This window comes from Stegodyphus dumicola, chromosome 1 (genome assembly GCF_044657685.1).
Source record: "Stegodyphus dumicola isolate Sdum_Otavi_A_Nest chromosome 1, ASM4465768v1".
Lineage (NCBI taxonomy): Eukaryota > Metazoa > Arthropoda > Arachnida > Araneae > Eresidae > Stegodyphus > Stegodyphus dumicola.
In genome coordinates, this window is record NC_140768.1 from 132,300,880 (window position 1) to 132,326,822 (window position 25,943).

Genomic DNA, 25,943 nt, shown 5'->3' on the forward strand with positions numbered 1-25,943 from the left:
TGATTTCCAAATGTATTTTTAATATAATAGTCTACAGTGATATATTTATAAATACAATATTAAGCTACAGCTGCTTTTGCTTGTCTGAGAATTTTGGCTTTACGCTTCTCATCTAATTCAGCAGCTTGCTGAGCAATGATTTCTTTTCTTTTCTCTAGAAATTCTGCATATTCTTCCTCTATCAGCTTGGGAACAACCTCAACACCAACTCTACGTGCACTGTCAATGATTGCTTGACATACTTCTTTAAGAGGAGTACATTCAAAATATGGGTCTTCAGATTTTATTTTTGCTATTTCATATACATGTTTCAATGAAATTTTTCCAGCCCAGTCTTTTGGACCTAATAAAGAATAAATAAAATAATTATAAATTTTGGAACAAATTATTTAAAGAATGAATACAATCAACCCTCTGCTAGTTAATACAAGGACATCTCTGAAGAGACCATCTCTACAAATGACCAGTATTTCTAGAAATATAAACAAACATTGTTATAGTTTCTCTAAAACAGCACTTCATAACCTGAGACCATCAAATGCATATTAAAATGATAAAAATCAGAAATGACAAGCTTTTGATTCCAAAAAATTAACAATTAAAAATTATTAATTATTAAAATAAACTAACACACATGGCAATAGCAGTTAAACTTTTCTGAATTATTAATCTTAGCTTTTCTCAGCTTTATTTTTTTTCTCAGGGGAATTTATCATATCATAATGATTGATTCTGTAGTTATGATATAGCAATCTTTTCAATCATTTGTTACATTCCTGAACTGTTTATATATTTTTTTTAATTTCCCGTATGTAATTTTGATCAGATTTTATTTAGATTTCGATTTAAACTCTACTGATTTCTAAAGCAATCAGGCACAAGTCCTTTTTCTTCAGAAGCAAAAATGCTTTGCTCTTTAAAAAAAGGCGTCTGTATCCGGTCACTTTCAAAATGAATAGCTTTATGCAAAATCTAAGCCAAATAAGGTTGCTTTTTTGTCTAGCTTTAAAATATTGTTGTTTTCATTAAGCATATTATAATAAACTCTTGACAAAGAAAAATGGTCGCATTGTTTAGGTTTCTTAGAAAAGAAGGCTATGTGCAGACAAAAATTGTTAAGAGGTGAAATGTTTTTCAAAAATCTATGAAATATAACTGTTTCAATCACATAAAAAAATAGCATAAAAAGTGTAGATTTTGCTGTACAAATTGAAAATGCTGCACAAACAATGAAAAATCAAGCATTTTTAATCACATACATTTTTCTCTTCACAAAATTCAACAAAACAAATGGTTTTATAATTTCACTTAATATAAGTCAATATTTAGTCAAGCTTTAAATGAAAATTTTCATAAGAAACTTCATATTAACTATATTCAAAAGACTCTCAGACACTTAGCATCTGTCATGGTTTAGTCCTTACACTAAAATTTGACTACCCAGAAAGCTCAGGAAATGCCAGATTATGGATGCATGAAAATTCTAGTTAGTTGAGCCTATATAAAATTAAATTCATGTTAAAAAAAAGCCAAATCAATGGGGTAAATTTCTGCTCTAGAATTGCAAAAACAATCATCTTATTTGTTATCAGTTTGAATATCAAAAGCCACATTTAAAATTATATAGCATTTTGGGGGGGGGGGTGATCACAGGCTTATTTTGCATGGTTTAAACATGAAAGTAAAAAATCTGATTATACAATGAAATCTTACGGAACATGAAAGTTGGTGGAGATGTCGCTAATCATTTCAGCAAAGTTTAAATGAATAGATTTTTTTTATTTAGTTAGATAATAGAGAGATAGACATATTATGGTTATAATGTATAAAAAGCTTATATTGCTTATTATAATTTTTTATGTTACATTGTACACATTTATCCATTTTGAAATTTGTATATTGTAGCTTTATTTATGCCCGTATACTGTAGCTTCGAAACTAATCCACTTCATACAGTCCCAGCTATTATTCAAATTTTTAAATGCAAAGAAAATTAGAATTTACAATCTTCTTTACAAAAATTAAACCAGCCTACCGAGAATTAATTGGATTTACATTAAACCAAAACAAACTTCAAATAATTGTGTTGTGACATCTTGCTTATCCATTATTGACACTAAATCACAGTGTTTATTGACAATGCATATGTGTTAATAGTATTATGAGCTTTATAATTCCAATTAAAAATCTCTCATTTACTAAATTTTTCAGGGAATTTTTTTTTTTTTTTTTTTCTAAAATTCAAAAATATTCCAGTTAGTTGAATGCCAGATAGATGGGCTTTTACTATATCTAAATATGTGACACTATGACCATGAGTAGATTTATCAGGTTGTGAAATTAAAAATCAACAAGGACGACCCATAGAACCTGATGGAACAGGGATTCCCTTTCACTTTTGGATTTTGGTACTCAAGTGAAATATAACCTCATACATGAAAAAGAAGCTGTACATTACAGAGAAAGCTATGAATCAAGACCTGATAAATAATAAATATATAAAAATATCTTTAAGGAGAATGTGATGCTTAAAACTAATAGTTAGCTATATAATGTACTGTTTAATATTTATGCTATAAAACTATAATCTTGATATGGTTTCAATAGGAAAATTTAATAAAATTCTTCAATGAATAGGAAACAGCTCAAATATACACCATACAGAGAATTAGAGCACAAAATAAATAAATAAATAAGTAAATAAATAAAAAAGTAAAATAAAAAATAAATAAATAAATAAAAATAATTAAAAAAAAAGCTTGCGCATAAAAGGGGGGTAATATAGCAGTCAAATCTTAGCTTATATCTATACTTATTTAAATTTGGTACAATTACCAAAAAATCTTAAAGGAAAAAAAAAATCTGGTAAGATTTCAGATAATCTAGGTATGATTTCAGATTTTATATTATGCACAAAAAGGCATTTTTTTAACATTTTGCATTTTTACTTTATTTATTAAATATCATGTTCTTCGCACTTAAACCACATAAAATTCAATTCAAGAGCAATATCACAAAACAATCTCGTGCACTGGAGATAAAAATGTGTTTTTTTTTTTTTTTTTTTTTTTTTTACAGTGTTGCCATTCCAGTGAAACCAATACAGCTTTGAAATCATTGAGTATGTTAATAAACAATTTGTGAAGTTTTACAAAATTTGAAATAGATAATAAAACAAATTCAAAATTCGGCCTTCCAAGAGCCCATGTTCAATTGGACGACTACATTATTTAAAATTTGATGGCTCTAGGTGCCATTGTTTTTTCACAATACGACAAACATTCGTGCAGATTCTCTATTATTTAGTTTCTTTAAATATAATACACGGCAATAATATTTGGTGGCAACAGTTTGAAAAGTGAATCAATGCAGAATAAGAAACAACACAAAATGCCTTTTCCAGACAAGGGACTTTGGGTCTAACACCCCTTTGGAAAGAAAAAGAAAGAAAAGAAATCATATCCTTATTTCACAGCAGCACATTAAAATGACTTAATGTACTAACAAAAAGAGAGAGAGGATACAGATATGAAAAAAACTAATTTGGAATCCAACTATCATTGCTCATATTGCTCTCTTTGTTCAAATCACAGTTATTCAATTTATTTTTTCTCACTTTAGAATGTCACAATGTTTTTTCTCTTGTTGATTTACATGCTATCTAAACTTGTTTTAAATAATGAAACACCTTTAAAAATGGAATGGTTTTTTTCATTATTACTATTATTTTACAACTGAATTTATTTGATACTCATTTTTGATTTCATATATTTTTCAGCATATAATACTTAGCACAAGACTGAACTATTTCTTCTAAAGAAAACAATATATAGGGCACCCACTAAAGTCTGGTACGACCCATTTAACTACCGAACGGCTGCAGCTATATTCATAAAATTGGTGTCTAGGTAAGTAACTAAAGTAACTATGCGCTACTTGATGAGATAGCTTACAGTGCCTCCTGGTGAGAAACAGTAGAGTTAGCCTCCCTATCTCGAAAACGATATGAGATAGATCCCTATCTCGAAAATGATACCAAAAAGTGAATTACAAAGTTGTAGAGCATCGTCGATATGCAGTCTATGGAATGTCACATCTGTTCACCTGAGACAGCTATAATAGAGATATCTCCTCGTGGTTGTATGTTGAAGCTCATGGACATGAAGCGATTCTCGAAAAATGATTGTTTTGAGATGGTTCTATTTACAGTGAATGTGAGTGCAAGGCACGAACGGCAGCATTTTCCTGCAGGCCTGCATCCTTCATACAAAACCATCATACAGGTTTGTGAAACATTTAAGTGACATAGGCTGCATGACTAGCCAACTTAGATCCGGCAGACCAGCTAAGGTAGGCGGAAAGTGCAACCGAAAGATTGTCTTATTATACGGTCTCACATATCCAAACAACAGCACAAGATAAAAAAGTGAAAACTGTGGCCTCTCAAAAAGTCACTTTTGGAAAATCCTAAATGAATTAGGTGCTCATCCATACCAACCAACACCTAATGAGGCATTGGATGCTGAGAGATGTTTTACATGGTGCAACTTCGCCATAAACCAGATAGAGGTCCAGCCAACATTCTTGGCAGGTATAGTGTGGACGCAGGTGGTATGTATTTCGTGCAATGAAATGTACAATAGGCAGAATACCCATTACTGGGTGCAGGATAAATCCATCATGTTCTGCTGACGTTTCAATATATGGTTTTATGGATCAAATATGGTTTTCAATATATGGATCAAATATGGTTTTCGATTAATGTTTGGTGTGAAATTTATAATAACAGGCTAATTGGCTAATATTTTACCAGGGTATGTTAACGGCTGCAATATATTTAGAACTTCTGCAAGACATAATACCCGATTTTATTGAGAACATGCCATTGCTTCAACTCCTGAATGGATGGTTCCAACATGATGTTGCAAGTGAAGCAGTACCTGATGGAGGAATTCGAAGAACGAATAATTCCATACGGTGGTTTTGAAGAGTGGCTCCAATGGACATTTTCTTGTGTAGATACCTCAAACAGCAGGTGTATGTGACCTCCTCAAAAAACATTGCAGGGCCTTCAACAACGTATTACAGATGCTTGTGCAAACATGTCACCCGCTATAGTATAATGTGTAACATGAAGTTCTAACAATTATCCAGATGAGTTTTTAGCTGATTGAGAGCAGTGTAAAATATCAAAAATAAAGCTAGCTTGTGATAACTAGTTTTTTTTTTTTTTTTTCTTTTCTTTCTAAGATCACTTCATGACATCACAATTTCGAAAATCGTGAATAAACAAATGTACATTTATAATGTTCTGTTTCTAGCATTCATGTCCCTGAGGTGTGTTTTTGTACTTAATCGATGATACTCTACAACTTTGTAATTCATTTTTTTTTTTCCTATCTCGTATCGTTTTCAAGGTAGGGATGCTAACTCTGCTGCTTTCCACCAGGTGGCACTGAAAGCTATCTCGTCTAGTAGCGCATACCCACTTTACTGTACCTGGACACCACTGTTATGACTATAGCTATAGCCTTTCGGCAGTTAAACGTGTGGTACTGGATTTTAGTGGGCACCCTGTAGTTTTGTTCAGGAAAGGTGGCACATCAGCAGAATCAAGATCGATTTTCTAAATTTTTTTACACGCTGAAATAATTGCCATTATTAATATATTCATGTGTATACATAGTATAGATCAATTTCTTATGCTGAAAAAGAAATAGTGTTGTTCACCGATCAAATATTTACTATAAAGAGAGTCATGGTTTAAGAATCTTAACTTATACCTATGTTGTAATGTACAGGCTTCTATAAAACCATAGTTCAACAGAACACTTAACCTGCCATAGATTATGTGTTCTGTCAAGACAGTGCATTTATAATATGATTCCTCTACATGCTTAGCTATGATTGGTTCAGTAACAGTTTTTTTAATGAAAAGTGTAAAAAAATAACCATTTTTTATAATTGAAGATGTTAAACAAAAACACAGCTTCTTAATTAAATATGTACCACAATTTTTGGAAGAATGGTCGCATCAGCGTAAATACCGCACTCGAGAAAAATGGTGGAAAAAAATTTTTTTAATTATGCAGAAATGCTGCAATAAATTAAATTGTGCGTGACATCGTCGTGGATCGTATAGATGCAAAATCTTGACCTATGCCCTGATATATGACATATCAGTTAAGAAAAATGCATGACATGAAACTATAACTCAAAAATAATTTAAAGGTAAGAAATGTTGAAAATATATTTATGTTGACGAATATACTTATACTCACTATAGAAGTACATATTTGTCATACTCTATTATAAAAAATGTTGCAACACAGAGATATTATATTCGGATGACAAAAGAAAATTTTAAATTTTACTTACAAAGGAATTACAGCAAACTGTACGTCAAATGAAGCCATCAAAATCTGATTCTTCACTATCTGAATTAAAAAGATTTAGTAAATCCTGATCTAAGTAAAAGTCTTCAAGATCGTCACATTCATCCTCTTGGTTTACAGTCTCTTTATCTGAGCATAAAATTTCAGCTTCTTTGAATGCTGCTATTATTGACGATGTTTTGACTGATTTCCATGCACTTCCTACCCACTTTGCAACATCTTCATAAGATGCTCTACGCAATTTGCCGCTTTTGGTATACATATGCAATCCTTCACTCATCCAACACTCCCACTGCTTTCAACTTCAGCCTTGAAAGATTTATTACCTGACAAATCTAATGGTTGTGAGATTTTTGTCAAACCACCAGGAATTACTGCAACGATCGTAGACAGTTTTTGACATCTGGTTTTCACCGACTCAAGTAAATGAGCACGCATGGAATCCATTATCAATAACCCTTTTGGTTGGAAAAAAGATCCCTTACAACACTGACAAACTCTTTGTAGCCACTCATACATGATTGTTTCACACATCCATCCATTCTCGTTTGCATAAATAATTAGGTCATTAGAAAAATCTCCCTTCGAAATAGTTTTTCTTTTAAAAATGATCATCGGCTTTAGCTTGTCAACATTTGCGGCACAAGCTAACATACATGTAAATGACGTTCTTTCATGCCCCATTGTAAGCAACGATACAGTTTTTACACCAGTTTCATCAAAAATTCTGTTTGCAGGATTGTCGAAAGCTAATGGTGTTTCATCCATATTTATTATCTGTAATGGAAGAAATTTTTTTTTTTTTTTTTTTTTTTTTTGTCAATAAAAATCTGTCATATAATTTAGAAAAGATGCCTTTTCATCCTGCCAGTTTATTGGTAATTGTTGCCCAACTGTTGTTTTAGTATGCACAGAAATATTTTTTCTTTTCATAAACCTGCTACACCAGCAAGACCCTCCTTTGAAATCATTTAAGTTCATTTGTTTTGCCATTAATTTTGCTTGTAAGTGAATTTTTACAGTCGAAATTGCCCTTCCTTTTTCTCATTGCTCCTTTATCCAGTTTGCAAAATCACCCTCTACATTTGGCCACCTTACAGTACCACTTCTTTTGGCTCTTTTCTGTAGTGGCATATTTTTAAGTTCTTCTTTTTCAGTTCTCCAATGTTGAATGCATCTCTCGTACACTTCAAACTCTCGAGTTGCTGCTCTATTTCCAGTTTGTTCAGCACGTGAAATTACATTAAGTTAAAACTAGCAGTATAGCTTTTGTGCCATTTAGGTGCCATTTAAAAAAATTTTCCACTCTCTTCTTACTGAAAAAACTATCCAACAAATACTTGTACCCAAACTGATGGGATTTGTATCTGCCAGAATGCCAAGAAAAATTGATTCATGCTGAAGGGGAAATACGTCAGAATTCGTTATTGCAACACAGGTGGTGTACGCCTTTGAAAAACATTGCAGTAGGTTTACAATGGAAAAGGCAGGGGTAGAGAGAGGATAGGTCCTGGAAGATTCATCAAATGTCAGAGAAGAAAGACTATTCAAACTGATGAGAATGCTGATTTGAAAGAGGGAAGAATGTTATTGTTCTAAGATCCCATTTAGGGTAAATAAGGCATGTAGGCCCATTCAAGGGAAAGAACATAAACAAAATAAAGTTCGCAAAAAGCAACTGAGTGGTCTTTTGTGTGGGAACGGCACCTATCTATGTACAATGACAAGGCCATCCAAACTATGTACAATAACAAGGTCATTCAAACTATGCACAATGACATCATTTGATTTTTTTTTAAGTGCACCTAAGCACCATATGGGTAGAAACGCCACACCCGCTGAAAATTTAAGTTTTAAACACATAAATGGCATGGCGTTTCTTCCGGAAATTAAGGTAACTATTTCTAACTTTACACCAACAGTACACATATCAAATGAATTTTACAAAAAATCAACATGTCAGTGAATTTTACATGTATTATAGATCAGGGGTTCTCAACCAGTATGGGGCGGATTCTCCCAAAGGGGAATTTATAGTTTCCAAGGGGAAATGCAATCAACCCTTTATTTAGCTGTTCAGTATTCAGTTTTATTTTATGAATATTAAAAAAAAAAAAAAAACTTTTATTCAAGTTTTGGTATTTATCAACATTTTCTATAATTTTTGTTGTTCAATTTATAAAACACATTAAAAAATAATCTAAATCTAAATAATATGTATTTTTCAAATTTTGGAAAGGAGGGGTGAAATATTTTTACTATTTCAAAATTTATACACAGAACATATACAGAATATCATGAGAAGAGGTTTAACTTTATGCCACATACATGATTCTATTACTATGATCCCAAAATTTGTTACATGTTATATGTAGTACATCCATTTATTTTGAAATTAGTATTGGATTTATTATGATTTAGATATGTAAGGCTAGTATTATCTGATTCTATAACAAGATAAACAGCAAACTTTTCTTTACAAAATACATAGAAGCTAAAACATTTTATATAACTATTACAACATATCATATACGAAATACTGCATATCATAAATATGTTACCAACTAGCTTTCCTAATGGCCATAATAATGATGATAGCATATAATAACAGCTTAACTGATATGTATACAATTTTATATGAGAATACTTTATATTAAATAACAAGCTTTAAAAACATATGTCATCTTCAAAGATTTAGAAATATTACCTGGTGACATTGATCCTTTTTCACATCCAGCTGCTTGTTTCACAAAATAACTAGTATGGGGTTTGTATATATCTATGTCGAAGGTACGATCAGGCTGTAAAAGTAAAAGCATCTATTTAATTTAATAAACAATTATAATTTAAGAAAATTAGAATATTTTATGGTGCACTCTCTTTATGAGAAACAGACAGTTCCTTTCTGAAAGAATGTTTTAAGTAGGTTTATTTAGAGCTAATGTGCTCATAAACAAATTAATTTCTTAAAAAAAAAAAAAAAAAAAAGAAAAGAAAAGGAAACTCTTTTATTAACCTCTGTACCACTAATATTACAAACAAAACCTAAAACTTCATTCATTAAAACTATTGTCATTTTATCAGGCTCAAATAATCCACTAAAAAGCCATTAGTGATAAAAATCTCTAAATAAATAAGAAAAAGTTTTTGTTTCAAAATAATCAAATTCAGCTTTTTTTTACTTTAGCTTCATATTTCCAAATGAAAAATTTTTAAAGATAATGAACCTAAAAAATTACTTGTAATTTTCATGGATGAAATAAATGTATTTAAATGCTCATGTACTGCCATTTTATTTTAACAAGATATTTTACAACTACTTACATGATTAAAGAATAACATAAAACTTCAAACACATACTAACACCAGATACATAAAAGATAAACTAAAACTACCATAAAACACAGATAAGCAAAAATAAAATATATTAGGACTGGAATAAATAATTTAATTATGAAAAGATGAAAAAAAAAAAAAAAAAAAAAAAAACTCTCTTCATTAGAGAAGTTTATTATTATTTTTTTTTATTTTACTTATTTATTTATTTATTTTTTAATTTAAACCTGCCTAAAAGGAAGGATACTTTTAAGCAGGACCTCTTAAGAAATATTATCTTGTATTTGATTTACACAAGAGAAAAACTATAAAGCCTGAATATAACCAGCTCATTAATTTACTAAGAATAAGAATTGGGGTACATTGCAAACGTTTTACAGCTTTAACAACTACATTATTGAAAGACCACAAACATACTTATAAGACTCGGTATACATGTAAGCATTTGGCATAAAACACATCAGTAATATCAAAATATTCTGCCAGATTGACTAACATGTGATAGCAAAAATTATCATATAACTGGCAGAAAATAATGTATAAATCTAACAGTAATAAAATACTTCTCTTTATTACTACTTTTGAATGATGTTCTTTCACTTTACAAAACCATGAATTTCCGTACAGTACAGTAAAAGCTTGACCATCCAGAAAGCTTGGGAAATGCCGAATGTCGGACAAGCGAAAATTCTGGGTAAAGCTAAATGAATGGAAGAAGAAATTTCTATTACAGTAGATTGAAGGGTGCCTCTTGTATTATTGCAGAATTGTTTCATTTATCGCCAAGTTGCTATTTCATTTTCGCCAAGTTGTTTCATTTTCAGCAAGTTGTTGTTTCATTAATGGTAACTTGAGTAGTTGAATGTTATGGAAACTTTATTATGACATAATCGATTGTGTGTTGCCATAAATTTTGAATGACAGGGAAAAGATTTGTAGGGGCTTGTGATGTGTGTTGGTTAGGAAGTACATTGCTTGTTTTGCGGTTTAGAAAGTAGAATGGCTGAATATTGTAAGATTAATTTGAATTTCTGTACGATTTGGAACGAAAAGTGAAAAATGCATTAATTGACTGCTGTGTGTAAATGAAGGTTTACTTAGTAGCCATTATAAGTGTCCTGTTTGTAGGAAGGAAATGCATATGGTTGAACATCGGAAGATATCGGCCCTACAGAGGATATTTTTTATGCTTAATCTTGTGAATTTATGCGGCGACGCCGATACATGGTTTCTAGTTCAGATAATTTTATGAAGTTTTTGGATGCTGTTAAGGAATTTTGTCTGCCACAGTTTGAAGGACACAGAAATTTCTAAATAAGGTAAGCGGATATTTGCTTTGTGTAGTGCTTTGTTGCATAAGATGAATTTTCTTTTTTATGTTATTTTACTGTTTGATTTAAAATGTAATTAATGAGATTATGTATTTTTTTGTTCGGCTCTACTGTAGAATTGGGTGCTCCTTTGACTTACGTGAAAATAGGTCGACCTGTACATGGATACCGAGTTTGTGCAATTCTTTGACTTGTTATTTTGTCTTTGTGTAGCGGCAATTTTTGACACAAAATCTCCTCTACACAAAGCCAAAATAACAAGTCAAAGAACTACACAAACTCAGTATCCATGTACCATTTGCCAAGGGGCACCCATAAATATATTTTTGCCGAAATTTCCAGTCTAAAATTATAAAAAGTCATCTTATTTATTATCAACTTGAATATGAAAAGCTTAATCTAAAATTTATAATGTACCGTTATTAGAAAATATTGTACAGTCTTGGTATATAATGTACAACATTAAAGGATTTTAAATTAATGTTATGCAGATTTCACAAAAATATTCCCATTTAGTACTTTGCTTTTGTATCCAAATCCTTTATAATAAGCTGTAGTTAAGCTACATTAAAAAAAAAGCAATAAAACTTTTTTAAAGCAAATAAACGAGAAATTAATAACTAAACAAAATACACAAACTGTGAAATTTAGCAATTTGATTTTATTTTTACTCTTCGTAACAAATTTATCCACATAGTTAAAAAAAATTAGCTTAATGTCAAGCCTGAAGTTTTATACATTTTTAGATTTGTATTTTACAAATTCTCTGCACAACACAATACATGTTGGTTAACACTTGAATTACATAAGCAGTCATTTTGACCACAAATGAAATTAAATTGTTTGCACTTCTGAAATTTAAATATTTTGATATTTTTTTTAATTTTCTTACAAATATACACCATAATGATAAAATAATTTATTTGGCCTGTTTTAAATTATTATTATTTTACACATAACTGCATATTACAGTGTCTCGCAAAAATGATCAGGCACAACATTTTTAATTTTTTAAAAAACGGGAGAAAAGCTTTGCAGTAAACTAATAAAAAATATTTTCACTTTGAATACATATTTTCTTAAATATCCCTTTGCACTGAATAAATTTGGAAAAACAAAATGGTAAATTAAAAAAAAAAAAAACATTTTAGACTGAAATGGAAGAAAAAGATACCACAAAATTAATCGGACACTTTCATAATTTCTAATTAAAATCATTTGCAATAAATAAACAAAATTTTATGGAATTAGTTTAGATAAAGAAGCTCAGCAAAACTCTAAAAATTGTTTGGTTTCATAATTCGAATTTTTTTTTTTTTTTTTCAGAAAATATTTTCTTGCAATGGCTCAGTCATGAAAGGAAACATCATTAGAAACCCACAGATTAATTATTGATTTGCATCAAAAAAAGAAGAACCTATTAGAAAAATTGCTTATTTATTTAATTTAAGTAATTCTACAGTTTATAGTACTATTAAGCATTATAAGATACAAAATCGTATTCAAAACAAAAGACAACCTGGAAGACCATCTATGTTATCTCATGGAACGAAACACTTTATTCTAAGGAATATTAAAAAGAATCCAAGACTGAGTGCTCCTAAACTTGTTGTGGAACTTCATGAATTATATGGAATATGCGTAAATCCAGAAACTGTAGAAAGAGTAATGCGATCTGCAGGATATCATGGGCGAGTAGCACGCAGAAAATTTTGTCGGTAAAAAAAAACTGAAAACTTTGCATTGCTTTCGCAAAACCGATGAAACAAAGGACACCCAATTATTATAAAAAGTGTTGTTTCTAAGGAAATTTAACATCATTTTACAAAAGCAAATTTAACATCTTCGGCTCAGATGGACGAACGTTGGTGTGGAGAAAAGCTAAAGAGGAGTTTCGGAAGCAAAACTTAGTACAAAGTGTTAAACATGGCGGAGAAGGAGTTATGGTATTGGTATCTATGGCACATTCCGTTGTTAACAATATAGAGTTTGTAGATGGTATAATGGATCAGCATAAATACCTTGACATCTTGAAGCATAATTTGGCATTGTCAGCACAAAAACTTAATATACAAAATAGTATTAAATTCTACCAGCATACTGCACACAGTGTGATACTGCACACAGAAATGATCCAAAGCATACTGCACACAGTGTCAGATTTTGCCTTTTATATAAGTGTCCAGAAGTAAATAAAGCCCCACCCCTATCACCAGATCTTATATTGAACATTTGGCAGGAACTAGAATCGAAAATTCGAAAATAGAGCATATCTTTGCAGCGGCAACTGAAAACAGTGATTCAAGAGGAGTGGTGTAAAATAAATCCAGAAATAAATATAATAATAGTAATAATAAAAACAACTTGTGGACTCCACAAGCCCAAAAGATTAAATGAAGTGAACAAGTGTAATATTTAGAAGAAACAATATTAAGAAGAAAAAGCAATGTAAGCTTTTGTCATTTTTGGCTGTTACTAAAAGTGTCTGATTACTTTTATGAGAATATTTTTCCTCATTAAACAAATGATACTGATTTTTGGATTTCATTTTCATCTTTTTGAAAATGTATTTACTGTAAAAAAATGTTGAATTTAAAGCCTTTCTTTTTGTTGAAGAAAGGCTTTAATTATACATAAATTAGGATTTAATTACATGCAAATTAAAGTTTGTTTCTTTTTGTTTGTTATTTTTTGTTTACAATATTTTTTGTTTACAAAAGCCTTTCTTTTTGTTTTAATTTATTTTAGTTTTTATGTTCATTAAAGAAGACAAAAAATCAAAGTGGCCGATCATTTTTGTGAGCTACTGTACCTAATATTACAGCTAATGATCATTTTGACTATTCTTTGCAATTTAGTAAAAGATTAACCCAAGTTAGTGTACCAGCATCTTGACACCACTGGTTTTCCCCCTTTTTTTCATGCCAGGTATTTTATTCGATAACTAACTGGAACAGAAAAGAGGTTTCTCCTTCTCAAACACGTTTTTCCCAAACAAGTGGTAATGTCCCAAACACGTTTCATGTTTCTTGTTGTGCCACACCTTCATTTTGCTACAACTGCTCAAACCACATTTTTTTTAATATTAAATTTGCTTCTATTAATTATGTCACATAGAACCATTGGAAGAAAAAAAAATCTGTCAAAAAAAGAACTTGTTAAAAGTTTTGCAAGAATTATTTGATGACAATTCTGGTTCAGAATTTAGTTCCCATGAAGAATCCAGTAAAGAAATTTATTCTATTTCATCTGACGAAGTTGGATTATTCCAACTAAACAAATGAATACCATTCATCAAGTGATGGTTCTACTATTCCATCAAAAGAAAATTGCCATAATATTTCACTATCTGATCCTGAGGAAGAACAAGAAATTCTTTCATTTTTTCCATACTATATTAATTCTGAAAATAACTTTCTAGCAATAAGAAACAGTGGACATTAAGGATTTAGTCTTTAGTGAGAATTTAGTCGAGGATGAGGTATAATTGTGGTGTAAAATGATGGTAAAGGAGAGCCCAGTAAAAAAAATAAAGGCATATTAGATGTTTTGAAAATGAAGAAAATCAATCAAAAGCTAAAGAAATGGCAAATGAAGGTATGGAAAAAGGAAATTATTTCAACAAATTCACTTGGAAGACTTCCTTTTCAAAACATTTTGAGAGAAGCAGGTGCACAAACTACTTTTCTGAAAAGTAATTCATGGAAACAAAAGTAGGGCAGAAAGACTTTTTATCAATGAAAAAACTACTGCATCATACAAAGCAATTCACTAAAGCTGAGGTTTGTCAAAAGTTGGGAAATCTAACTGGAATTTATCATTTGATGAGGTAGAAGCTTTTACTGCTCTATTATAGGCTGTCACACTTTGGCTGTCAAAGGACTTTCTAATTTGAGTTTACGGTTGAAATCTTGGGACCCAAAATTCTTCAGTGAAACAATTCTTGGAAATAACGAAATATTTGCACTTTGACTTGAAATCAACTAGATTGTAGAGATTACAACTGATCCATTTTTTTCTTGTATCAGAGTTATGGAATACCTTTACTGAGAATTGTTTATTTTGTTACAAAGCAGACAAAAATATTACAATTGATGAACAATCATTCCTACAAATGCAAAATGCCACTTTATTCAGCATATGCTGAAAACACAAGAAAATTCAGCATGAAATTTTGGCTTTTAGCTGAGGTAAAAATAAAATACTTTTTAAATGGATATCCTTATTTGTGAAAAGATGAAGGCAGACCAGTTAAAGAAACTGTCAGGAAGTATGCTATTTATTGGTTGATTGAGACCTTTTATAACACCAGAAGAAATGTTGCTATAGACAATTTCTTTACTTCTTTGAATTACTAAAATATTTAAGGAATTAATTATGTTGGTGCAGTCGATCATGCAAAACATTTTGTGTAGGGTATAACATTAATATTAACAGTTTATACTGTAACAGAGAAATTGTTGCCATGTAACACTGTAAAATAAAAAATATAAAAAATTTTAAAGATTTTTATCAAAATAAATTTAATAAACTAAATTATAACATATTAATACACACATAACATAAATAAGAACTTTAATATAACACATTTTTTTTTCCCCTAAGATGCAGTCAAAATGACCGCACACTGTAATTACAGGCAAATTGATTATTCTGTAATGTTAATTGAGTGAACGTTTCTGAAAAATCAATTCACAGATCAGACAGACAAGATTTGAAAGCACCCTGAAAATTCTTAATCAATAACTGTGCTGTAGACAAACAAAAAAGAGCAAACTTACAATGAAAGCTTTAACCATTGTAAATATCCATTTTTAACTTGTGCTGAATTTTTCTTGATTTCACTTGTGCTGAAATTTAAATCCAAATATCAGGGGGAAAAAATAATTCTTGAACAGATCCTGGGGAACTCTCAGATGTATTTTAAATATAAACTAGACTCCTGTGCATTTCTTAAAGAGCAATTTTGCATTTTAAGTGCATATGCAAATTATAACTCATTTTTAAAATAGAATATACATTAGTGAATATATATAGTTTTATACCAGTACCTCACAAATAAAACATATAACAGATTTTTAACATATCTGCATTTTTTTCAATATGCCCTGGGTTTTAAAACAAAAATTAAAAATATTACAGTATTAAAAAAAAGGTACTTAATTCTTACACCCCTCTGTTATTAAAACGACATTAAATTTTAATTTAGCTTGGTTTGGTTCACCTGATTATGGCAAAGCACTCTAGGACTATCTGCCTAGAGAGAAGGATGCCTACATGGAGGACTTTCTAAGGAAAACTGGCTCACATACACATTACACATAAGGAAAACGATGAAAACATCCATGCAGCCAGTCTGTTTGCTGGGATTCGAGCCCCGAGCCAAATACCAGTTTTCAATGACTTTACCGCTTGGCTACCCAGTGGCCCAATTTTAATTAAGAAAGAATTAAGAACTTACACAGAAAAATTACTTATTTCTCACATACATGTATGGCTGCTACATATTCACAATTATTTTTAATAAAGCATCAAAAGCATTTTCTCATCCCAAAAGTTCCACCGGCCATTCAGCAAACAGCTGCAATATACATTGATATTTTTTAAGTGATTGGAGTGGAGGTATATTAATAAGGAAGTACTAAAGAATTATGAATACTCTAACTGTTTATTTCTAAAAATGTGCCATATTTTTAAAATATGGCATTAATTTGAGCAGTGATCACTTTACAGGTTTTTACTGAAATAAAAATTACTTTACTTACTTTAATTGATATTTTACATGATAAAGGAATGCCTTCTTTAATATCCTTTGTCCTCTCATTAAATTCTTTGCAAAATAAAGCCACATTGATATTTCTCTGCAAAGATACAAACAAATAATTTTAAAAATAAAACAAATAAAGCATTAAATGTGAAAACTATTTACAGTTAGAGTAGATTGTAGGGTGCCCCTTGTATTATTGTAAAGTTGCAGTTTCATTTATGGTAACCTTAGTAGTTAAATGTTATGGAAATGCGGTAGATTTTAAATGATATGAAAAGATTTGTAAGGGCTTGTGCTGTGTGTTGGTTAGGAAGTACATTGCTTATTTTGTGGTTCAGATGGTAGAATGGCTGAATGTGGTAAGATTAATTTGAAGTTTCTGTATGATTTGGAATGAAAGGGATAAAGAGCATTAATTGACTGTGTAAATAAATAAAGGTTTACTTAGTAGCCATTCTAAGTGTCCTGTTTGTATTAAGGAAATGTGTATTTTAACTCCTATTTTTGCAAATTAAGTGGAGGCGCCGATATATGGATTCTAGTTCAGATAATTTTAGGAAGTTTTTGGATGCTGTTAAGGAATTTTGTTTGACTGAAGACAGAGAAATTTGTAAATAAGGTGAGTGGATATTTCCTTTGTGCAGTGCTAAGATTAATTTCCTTTTTTATGTTATTTCATTGTTTGATTTCAAATGTAGAGACAGAGAAATTTGTAAATAAGGTGAGTGGATATTTCCTTTGTGCAGTGCTAAGATTAATTTCCTTTTTTATGTTATTTCATTGTTTGATTTCAAATGTAGTTTACTAAGATTATATATTTTTTGTTGGCTGCTCCTTTGAATTTTAAGTGAATATAGATCAATGTGTACATGGACAAGTCAAGGGAGTGTGCAATGACAAGTTTGTGCAATTCTCTGACCTTTTTTTTAAAGTGAAAATAGGTCAATGTGTACATGGATAAAGTCAACGGAGTGCGCAGTCTCGAGTTTGTGCAATTCTCCAATTTTTTTAAGCGAAAATAGGTCGACGTGTACATGGATGCCGAGTGTGCAATTCTTTGACTTGTTATTTTGTCCTTATGTTGTGAAAATCGCTGCTACACAAAGCCAAAATAACAAGTCAAAGAATTGTACAAATTTGGTATCCATGTACTGCCAAAAACCACCAATTTTTCCCAAGAGGCAATCGTAAATATATTTTACCCTATTTACTTATTATTCCTAATACATAACGTATTTGACGACATATAAGACACACTTTTTTTCCTAAATTTGGTTTCAAAAAATTACCTGCGTCTTATATGTGAAGGACACAGGTTAACTTTTAATACCAGTTATGTGTGTCTAGACCTTTATCTGGGCTATTTTTAGCCCGGATAAAGGTCTAGACACACATAACTTTTTCTACATCTGCCATAATTATTTTGCGCATGCATGAAATATCTCTCGCCAAAAAGCGCCAAAGCTCGAAGCTGATATCGAAGTTTGAACAGGTTCGACGGTCACATTACATCTATGGAGCCTTTCCTTCTTTACATAGACTTCCTTTGACTCAGCCGACACACGTGTTGGTATCGGTGCTACTCTGTATAAACGTGTCTGTATCCGTGCTTGAAACTATTTGTTTAAATTACTATTGAGACTTTTTTCCCTTGTGTGCGGCCTTCTAAAAGTGCATCTTATATGCCGTCAAATACGATACCTAAGAAAAATAAACCTCTGATTGTTTAAATAATTATTGAAGTACTGCCACGAACATCATAAACAGGAGGGGCCACAACATCATCGATTGATCACATTAATAACATTCTTAAAATACAATAAACATATCCCATGCCTTAAGATCCGAGTACTTCTTTATAAATCCACTGCTAGTTCTAACTAATGATTTTTCATCCTGTAAAGATTATCTGCTGTTAGTTATCCACAAGTAGAAATATGTATAACTATGAACTCCTCTTTCTTAGTACATGTTTTACAGCATGTGAATAACTTGGTTACAATTTGCTGACATCATAATTCTTTCTAATAAACCTGTGCATACTGATATCTCAAGATAAAGGACATAATATAGCTATAGTATAACTATCTATTATATGAATTTGTGTTGCCTGAGTATGGATTTTGACGGATAGCTTGATATACACTCATGCCCATAAATTAAGGCTAATTCGGGAGTCACGCGGAAATCGAACTCTAAAATAAATATATCACTTGTAAAATCACTACACACATCTTCAAGAATCATATGCAAATTTCAGGAAGTAACCAGATGACAGCGATGGTACGTCACAATGACGACAGTGTAAGAGAGTGATATATAAAGAATACAGGCAAAGAAATAAAATCGTTCACAGACGCTTTATAAGCATTTCGGTGCAATAACCGAATAGTTATGACACAAAGGACGCATTTGGATGATTTTTTACGTGGTAGAATTATCAGCCATCTGGAATGTGGGCGTACCCAACTGGAAGTATGAGACGAACTTGGAATTGCCCAGAGTGTCATCTCCAGGCTTTGGCAATGATTCCAAGATGATGGTAATGTGAGTAGACGCTACAGCACAAGTCGCCCCAGAGTTACAACGCCGAATGAGGACCGGTATTTGGCAGTTACTGCCAAAAGAAACAGGCAGAGCACAGCCTCAGAAAAGTCTCGTCAGCTCTCTTCAGCCACAGGTATGACAATTTCAAGGCAGACCGTGTACAGACGCTTAGGGAAGATTGGTCTACATGCTCGTAGACCTGTTAGATACAATCCACTTACTGCAACTCACTGTCGCCTGCGGTTAGCCTGGAGTAGAGAGCATGCATTGTGGACACCGCAACAGTGGGCTTGTGTGATGTTTTCCGATGAGCCCAGGTTTAGCTTGCAGTCTGATTCTCGCCGGACTTTCATATGCAGAGCTCTAGGTATCCGTTACTACCAAGAAAACATCACTGAACGACACCGTTACGGTGGTGCAGGAGTGCTCGCTTGGGTGGAATTATTCTGGGTTCCAGAACTGACCTACATGTTCAAATTGGAACCATGACAAGCCAAATCTATCGGAACGTCATACTGGAACAACATGTACATTTGTTTCGGGGCACCATGGGCGCATAATTTGTGTTTATGGATAACAACACCCGTCCTCACCGTGCAAACATCGTAAGTGGATGCCTTCAATCGGAGGATATCACCCGTATGGACTGGCCAGCATTCTCACCGGACTTGAATCCAGTAGAGCATGTGTGGGACATGCTTGGCTGACAAATTGCAGCCCATCAACCTCCTCCTACATGTCTACCAGAACTTCGGATTTTTGAGTGGTGTAATATCCCCCAATATCAGATCGATAATTTGATACTCAGTATGCCTAGGAGTTGTACGGACTGTACTGCATCGTCTGGGAGGCATACAATGTATTAACAATCACCAACCATGTAATATTGTTTTTTTTTTTTTAATTTGCTCCAGGGAGAAAAAAATCGCTAATTTTTTTAATAATATCAAACATATAGCATCTTTTTTTGCTCTTTACCTTTTGTTTAATAAATAAGCTTTACAAATAAGTCAAATTTGTTTTGCTTCTAACTCTTCCTTTGCCTGATTTTGCATTATCCTTAATTTATGGACATGAGTGTATATATTCCTGTGCAAATATTGTTTAACAGCATATACATAAAAGCAATGAAACTTCCCGAGTAAAAGATCAAACTAATGAATGATTATTAAAATTCAGAAATTCAAAGGCAAAGTTTCTAAAATCTCATCAGCTTTCAGAAATTAACCATGACTTAAAGATCCAGGAAAATTCATACAATATCAAACTTGACAAAGTACAGTAAAACCTTGGTACAGGAATTTAATTCATTCCTGAAAGCTGCTCATCAACTGAAACAAACTTCCCCATAGGAATTAACATAAAATGGATTAATTCATTTCTCGACCATAGATGATTGTTTACCTTACAACATACTTTGTGCACAAGTTCGTAACTTAAAACCAATTGGAAATAATTAAATACGGAACAAAAGAATAAATACAATATTCAACAGATAAAAGAAATAAAAATTTTATTTTACTGTACCTGTATAAAGAACAGTAAACGGCATAAGTGGAAAGTGGTGAGGAATATATTATTATTTGTATATGAAATTTCCTTTCAGGAGAACACTGGATTAGGGCATATTCTTTTATCATTTCACTTGATTCTAAGAACCACTTGACTTTGCTTGAGACTTTGTTTCAATTAAAATTTGTTCAATGTGATTTGTTGTTGTTTAATACAGCTTACTACTGCTTTGTCATGGTGATATTGTTTTAAATGTTTTTAATACAGCTTACTACTGCTTTGTCATGGTGATATTGTTACATGAGAACTGCAATTTACCTCATTTTACATAAATTTTGTGGATCGAAGAATTATAATAATTTTTCTTTATTAATTTTTTTCTTAAGGTTCTTATGGTCCTTCAGTTCCTTTGGTAAAAGTATATTTTAGAGTACCCTTTGGTCATACATAGATACCAAGTTTGTGCAATTCTTTGACTTATTATTTTGGCTTGCATAACGGTGATGTTTGTGCCCAAAATCACCACTACACAAAGCCAAAATAACAAGACAAATAATTGTCCAAACTCGGTATCCATGTACACATCGACCTATTTTCACTTAAAAAAAAATCCCCGAATTGCACAAAAATGGCATTGCGCACTCCTTTGACTTTATCCATGTACACGTCAACCTATTTTCACTTAAAAAAATCCATGAATTACAAAAACTTGCAGTGCTCACTCCCCTCAATTTGTCCATGTACACATCGATATATTTTCACTTAAAAAGTCAAAGGAGCACCCAATTCTACAATACAGGCAAACAAAAAATACATAATCATAAATTGAAATAATTCTTGCATTTAAACTTGTATTCCAAATTAAGATTTAACTTGAAATTAATGTAGATAATTACTGAGAGATTTTTTTTAGATTTTTGTAGCGTAGTTTACGTGAGATGAGATCACTTGGGGTCATGTGACACAAACCAGCGAATCAGGATTGTGAACCATGAAAGCATAGTCGGCTTAATCCTAGTATCAGGTGCACACGGGATTTGGCTACTTTATGATGAGCAGTAAAAACGGGACATATACGATGAGTAGTTAACGGGTCCTTCAAAGAAAATATGTAGTTAAACATAGTATATACTATGTATATAGTATATATACTATGTGTGTATATACATAAACTATGTGCGTATAGTATATATATATAGACGTTCTTTGGATCATTTTTGGTGTTGGCAATAATTTTCAAAGTCGCGCCAAGGCTGCACCGTATACTAGGATTTTACCAGCATAGTCAATTCGGAAGCACTTCCGCAGAGAACCCGGTAAATGTAAACATCGCCAACTTTGGCGATAATAGTTCAAACCTGGTAACCCAGCAGATTTATCCTATTCGCTTGTTCGAAGTTTGCAACCATTCCTCTTGCGTTCATTTTGTTGAATTATCACTGTCGTTGTTCTCATTTGCAGATTTATATTATTCTTCCCTTATTTATTTTTATTTTTTCTGAATTTTTTAACAACGAATAGATAGAAATATTTTCGTAGATAGATGCCGGTTCTCGGTTCGGGATGAAAGGAAGAAAATACGGCGGGAGGGGTGAATGCTAATTTGTAACACGGCTGTTCACGTTGTGTTCTTAATTATTAACAGCTCTAAGAACCAGCAATTTAAATAACTAGTAATGCTTTTATTTTTATTATTGGTTATTGTCATCTAAAATTATGAGAATAAATCAATTATCTGGCATAAAATTTTAACAAGATAATATATTGTTAATGCTTTTCTAACAATAACCTTTCAAAGGATGGCAGGTGTGACATAAATAGATGATTAAGTTGAAATAAAAAAGATTATTGATTATCTAAGATGACAGAATAGTTTGATGCATCACCATGGTCATCAAAATTAGCAAACCACTGCTGGTTAAGGAATATATTGTTTTCTGCGTTAACTGGAATTTAAGACAAATTTTTTTTGTTTATAACGTTTAACAGGTTAATTTCAGTACATTAATATTAATTTATATTTTTCAAATGAATTTTTATTTCCGTTATAAATGCTTATATATTGTCTTATACTTAATATATTTTTTTCTGTACTAACTTGAATTTAATACAATTTTCGTATATCACGTTTAACAAGTTAGTTTTACATCTACATGCTTATTATCTGTGAATTTTCACTACCATATGCTTAATATATTGTTTTGTCTGCCAACTTGAATTTACATGCACTAAAAATCACGTTTACAAAATATCACGTTTGCGGCTCGGCTCATCGCCGATGAACAGCGAGCTTGGCGAGTAAAAATGCAACGGCGCCAACGGGTTCTCCGCGGATGAAAACCCGTCAATTCGGTACAACTCTGATATACTGCCTAATTTCACCAAATGTGGCAATTTGTATTCTGTGCTGGTTTTTGGCACGATTGCGTGTTGTATGGCAACCCTGTTGACATTGAAAAATCTTTCGGTGAAGTTCGTTGGTTTGCGTCTGTGTCTGAGAAGCTAGAGAGGAAAGATAAAATGGTGGAAGTTGTTGAATTGAAGGGTTGATCTTTAGATTATGGTAACTTGGCAATTTTTTGGCGACCAGCTCTCCTACAGCAACCCTCTATTTTTTTTTCCCACCGCCATTTTGTCTTCACGAAGTAAAGACATGTTTCTTTTCTTTTTATCTACTGAACACTTCTTCCAACAATCTACTAGCCGAATTACACTAGCTAGAAATTTTATCTAACAAAACTGCTTAATCATGACAAATATTCACTGCAAAATTGGCAAAAAGTGCACAATACCATATTCCTCACACGTTTTTCAAAATAACACATACACATAAACCATGTACACGTCGACTTATTTTTACTTAAAAAAAATCCCAGAATTATACAAAAATGGCATTGCGCACACTCTTCACTATATCCATGTACACTGCTTTTTTCTCATAAATTAGAAAAATTTCACGAAAATGCATGACAATTTTCTGAATCTTTAAACCCGTTAAAAAGAACATATATGAAATTACCTAATAACGAAAAAGTATATACCCTTTCCAAATATGAACATTTCCACGTATGAAATAAATAAAATATCCAAAAACTTTTACCTCTAAATTATCTATTATATTATAAACTTCACCAACGAATTCATACCGCAAACATTACAAATACTTAGTGTCAGATATTTAAATTATTTCCATGCACGTTTACTTCAACTAAAACGTATACCAAATTCCTACAAACATAAAATTCACAAAATAACTATCATTTAATTAAAATATCACTAAACCATGTACACGTCAACTTATTTTTACTTAAAAAAAAATCCCAGAATTGCACAAAAATGGCATTGCGCACACCCTTCACCATATCCATGTACACTGCTTTTTTCTCATAAATTAGAAAAATTTCACGAAAATGCATGACAATTTTCTGAATCTTTAAACCCGTTAAAAAGAACATATATGAAATTACCTAATAACGAAAAAGTATATACCCTTTCCAAATATGAACATTTCCACGTATGAAATAAATAAAATATCCAAAAACTTTTACCTCTAAATTATCTATTATATTATAAACTTCACCAACGAATTCATACCGCAAACATTACTACAAATACTTAGTGTCAGATATTTAAATTATTTCCATGCACGTTTACTTCAACTAAAACGTATACCAAATTCCTACAAACATAAAATTCACAAAATAACTATCATTTCATTAAAATATAATTAAATTCAAAAACACTACTTAAAATATAAATGAGCACATACATTAAATTAATAAAAATTAGCTTACAATCCTAATTACTTTAAACTAAATCATTGCTATTAACAATTTTCCCAATAATACCAAATTACTTTACTTCCACCTTACATTTAGAACAATGCATAAAAATAATATCCTCAAATAATTAAAAATACTAACTTACCTAATCTTCTTCAGAATCTTGCTTACATGGTGGATACACTTTTATTATGGATTCAATAAAATTATTGAACGATTTTTTCTGCGAATTTTTCCTCCACACTTCCTCCGCTAAATAAAAAGCAAAATTCTCTTTATCACATCTAGAATTCACTTTAGACAGTGCCATACAATCCCAAAATTATTCAACCCTACTTCACACAACACACAATGAAGCTTAACACAAAATAATATACAGACACAGATATTTTTCCACATTACCCCCTTTTCTGATTAAAGAACCGTAATTCGTGCATTAAGATCACATGACATATCCCATGATCTGTCATTTCCCTCACACAAAATAATGCGTAATCAGAACTGAGTACTGCTCACATTATTACCAAAGTCCCAGGTAGTAACCTTTATCGCCTCCAAAATGTCGCCAAACTACCAGTTACCATATTCTAAAGATCAGCCAATTGAAGTTCAGCAAAAGGAAATATTGTCGTGGACATCCTGTTGAGGGGCAGTGGGTATTTGGAGGTGTGGAAAGAGGGTCTGGGAGATTATTTTTAGTGAGGGATTTGTGATTATTTGTTATTTTATTTATTTGTGTACCTACGGGTAAAATATTTTTACATGTAAAGCATGGATGCGGCAAGAAAAAAGTATGCGAGTAAAGCAATTAACCTTAATATTAAGCAGAAGTATTATGATAAGACCAACTACATTTTTACATACTAATCTTGAAATACAAATGTCTTGCCATGGTTTACCTTCTACGTGTTGCTTAAAATCTTACCTGTCCGAGATGCGGTCCAAGAGGGGGACCAGGCATTGCTTTACCAGCTGGTATTTGGGTTTTTAAATAAGGAGGATGAATAACTTTCTCGATTATCTTTTTAAAACCTTTAACCCGTCTACCCGATTTCGACATCGTACAAAATAAGTCGAGGATAAAATTAACTAGTGTAAAGAGCTAGGTACTTCTGTTTACAAAACTAACAATTGTTGCATGATGAGATTACATTTTTCTGCACGCTATGTTTTACAAGCGTCTAGCCCCTCAGTTGCTAATTTCCTGATTCCTCCCTGATCATTTGGGGGCGAATTCAAGTGCAACGCTCTGATAAATTGCAAATGTTAGCTC

The 25,943-nt window shown here is 31.7% G+C and overlaps 1 protein-coding gene across 1 annotated transcript; it reads right to left on the reverse strand.

The window, feature by feature from the left end:
* On the reverse strand, positions 1-25,943 carry mRpL11 (mitochondrial ribosomal protein L11). Its single transcript, XM_035375994.2, has 4 exons — positions 25,596-25,943; positions 16,828-16,923; positions 9,103-9,196; positions 1-343 (listed from the first exon to the last, which is right to left on the reverse strand). Exons 1-4 carry the CDS (start codon positions 25,728-25,730, stop codon positions 60-62), a joined length of 609 nt encoding a protein of 202 aa, XP_035231885.1. The 5' UTR covers positions 25,731-25,943; the 3' UTR covers positions 1-59.